Source organism: Olea europaea, unplaced genomic scaffold (assembly GCF_002742605.1).
Source record: "Olea europaea var. sylvestris unplaced genomic scaffold, O_europaea_v1 scaffold18125, whole genome shotgun sequence".
In the NCBI taxonomy this organism is placed as follows: Eukaryota; Viridiplantae; Streptophyta; class Magnoliopsida; order Lamiales; family Oleaceae; genus Olea; species Olea europaea.
Genome location: NW_019235878.1, coordinates 1 through 2,178, shown reverse-complemented (window position 1 = coordinate 2,178; position 2,178 = coordinate 1). Strand labels below are relative to the sequence as shown.

The 2,178-nt window shown below is 35.9% G+C and overlaps 1 protein-coding gene across 2 annotated transcripts; it reads left to right on the top strand.

Moving 5' to 3' along the window:
* Window positions 1–6: 6 nt before the first annotated feature.
* LOC111378403 (GATA transcription factor 26-like) lies at window positions 7–1,945 on the top strand. 2 transcript variants are annotated; one of them, XR_002699855.1, is made up of 4 exons: window positions 7–219; window positions 319–424; window positions 1,145–1,516; window positions 1,618–1,945. XR_002699855.1 is itself a non-coding variant. In XM_023001597.1 (3 exons), the coding sequence occupies exons 1-3, from the start codon at window positions 10–12 to the stop codon at window positions 1,435–1,437; spliced, it is 609 nt and encodes a 202-aa protein (XP_022857365.1). In that variant the 5' UTR covers window positions 7–9; the 3' UTR covers window positions 1,438–1,945. The 2 variants fall into 2 exon arrangements, 1 of the variants encoding a protein (XP_022857365.1); XM_023001597.1 differs by having other exon boundaries at window positions 1,145–1,945.
* Window positions 1,946–2,178: the final 233 nt, after the last annotated feature.

Genomic DNA, 2,178 nt, shown 5'->3' with positions numbered 1-2,178 from the left:
TTGCTGATAATGTTCCCTGCTTTTACATCCAGTCTTAGAAGTATGTTCAGTAGCCCTCAATTCAAGGAGAATGTATCATCATTCCAGAAACTTCTTGCTGAAGGAGTTTTTGATAATTCATTCTCTGGAGTGAAAGTTGACCATCATAGAACCTTGAAGAAACTTGTGTTGTACAATTTAACAAAATCGAAGTGGGTGGAACAATATAACCTACTTAAGGTTTGAACTTGTTGCATAGAATAAATATTGCATTTTGAAAAGTCATGTCTTTTGAATTAAAGTAATTTTTATTGATTTTATATCCTGCTTTTGACATAGGGAGGGAAAGGCAAAGATTCTATCAGTAAGTCTGAAGGAAGAGGACTCGTTGCTCGTTTGGAAAATGTTCAAAGATCACAAGATGGACAACACCAAAAGTTTATAGGTAAGCCTCATATTTGTTCATTGGTTGACACCACTGAAAACTTTTAATGATGTGTTTGGAAAGGTGAGCTGGAGAGAGCTAAACAGTACTAATGAAGAAAAGAAAGTTAAAATCTTGTCCATTCCAGTCAAGTACTACTGTCTACTTATAATCACGCACTTGATTGTTTGGCACGTTTCTGCTTGAGAATCAATCATCTTAATCAGGAGTAGTCTGAATTATATTATTGAGATGGAATAGGTACACGCAGGCTTAGGTTATCAAATCCTTCTCAACTTCATTAGAGATTCTCACCACGAATTTAACTTCTATCACATATATTTTATATTGGAAATTACGTAGTATTCCTTGTCAAAGTTCACTCCTGGTCAATATCATGCTTGCAAGTGGCCAGGATTTGTTCCTCATTTTTATAGTTACCATTTACCTAGCCCCCTAGGCTCCTACTTTTCACGTAAGGGCACAATTGAAGGCCATAATTTGGTGTATAACATTTTATAAGCTTCATGATAAAACTCAATCTGAAAACACAAACTGAAAATGAACTTATCCCAATTTTTTTTGAAGTCTATTTTCCTTGGGGTCGGGACTGTTCACCAGTAGATTTTTTCTGTCAACGAATATGTGTGTAGAATCGAAAATAGTGGACAAATTCTACTTTGATTAGCCAACTTAATTGTTTACTATGTAGAGTGACCTCTAAGAAAAGACATGTTTCAGGAGCGAGGACTATGATGAAGAGCCCGAGAAGGGTGTTGATGAAGTCAATTTATGACCACAAGGATCTTATAGACAATGATGGCCCAGAGAATTTGTTTTCATTGCCGAATGATAATGGCTCCCGGGGTTTGGACACATTGCAATTTGCTGATGAGAACTCAGAACAGGATCTACTGCTGGATGTGCCATATAACAGCTCTTTCCCACAAGCTGAACTCCTCCCGCCTTCAAATTTTGCTATGCAAGCAAGTACCAGTAGTAATTCAGTATATCCACATCTTGCTCGTCCCTGAGGGCATGCTTCCCACCGACCTTTCTCTATTCTCCAAGGCAGTTTTGTTTCCTCCGTCTTGCAAACCGGGTGCAAATGAGGTTTGATAATTGCCTCCTCTTTCCCTCGTTTCTATTTCCTCAACCTACACGTAACTCAAACCGAAAAGGGATGGACATATCCCTGGTCTTTTTTGGTATAGGTTGACAGAAGATTGTAATATATAGCAGAAAAATGATAATGTGAAGAGCTTATGCTTGCTGGGAAACTGCTGACTTGTGACATAATTTTCATTTGGCAAGAAATCAGCACTTGGAACAGAGTACTTTCCTAAAATTTATAAACGGCAATCAACAAAACTGTGTGGCGTGTGCAGGAATGAGATTGGACATTTTGATCTTTGTTGTATGGAGCACGTGAATTTTTCAAACATTTGGTATGATTATAATTAAATAAGTAATCGTTATCATTGTTGGACTAAAGCCAACTCAAGATTGTATATTTTGGAGAGTGAGAGACTTATTTTTGAAGACTCACATGTTTGGTATAGATTAAAATTTAGATTTAATTAATTTTGATCACATATTTCATGAGATTCACAATTTTCAATCACATTTCATTAAATTTTATCAAAATTTTTTAAAACTCTGATTTTAATTCCCATCAAATAGGGACTTATTTAAGACATTTATATACTTTTAGTCTCTTTTATACATGACATCATCAATGTGAGTCAATTGTTGTTGTTGTTGACCTAGATTTT

Bases quoted from the DNA above. Each gene is read 5' to 3' on its own strand.
- LOC111378403 (XM_023001597.1), top strand. From the start codon at position 10: ATGTTCCCTGCTTTTACATCCAGTCTTAGAAGTATGTTCAGTAGCCCT. The intron at 220-318 runs GTTTGAACTTGT...CTTTTGACATAG, and splicing joins AACAATATAACCTACTTAAG to GGAGGGAAAGGCAAAGATTC. The intron at 425-1,144 runs GTAAGCCTCATA...GACATGTTTCAG, and splicing joins ACAACACCAAAAGTTTATAG to GAGCGAGGACTATGATGAAG.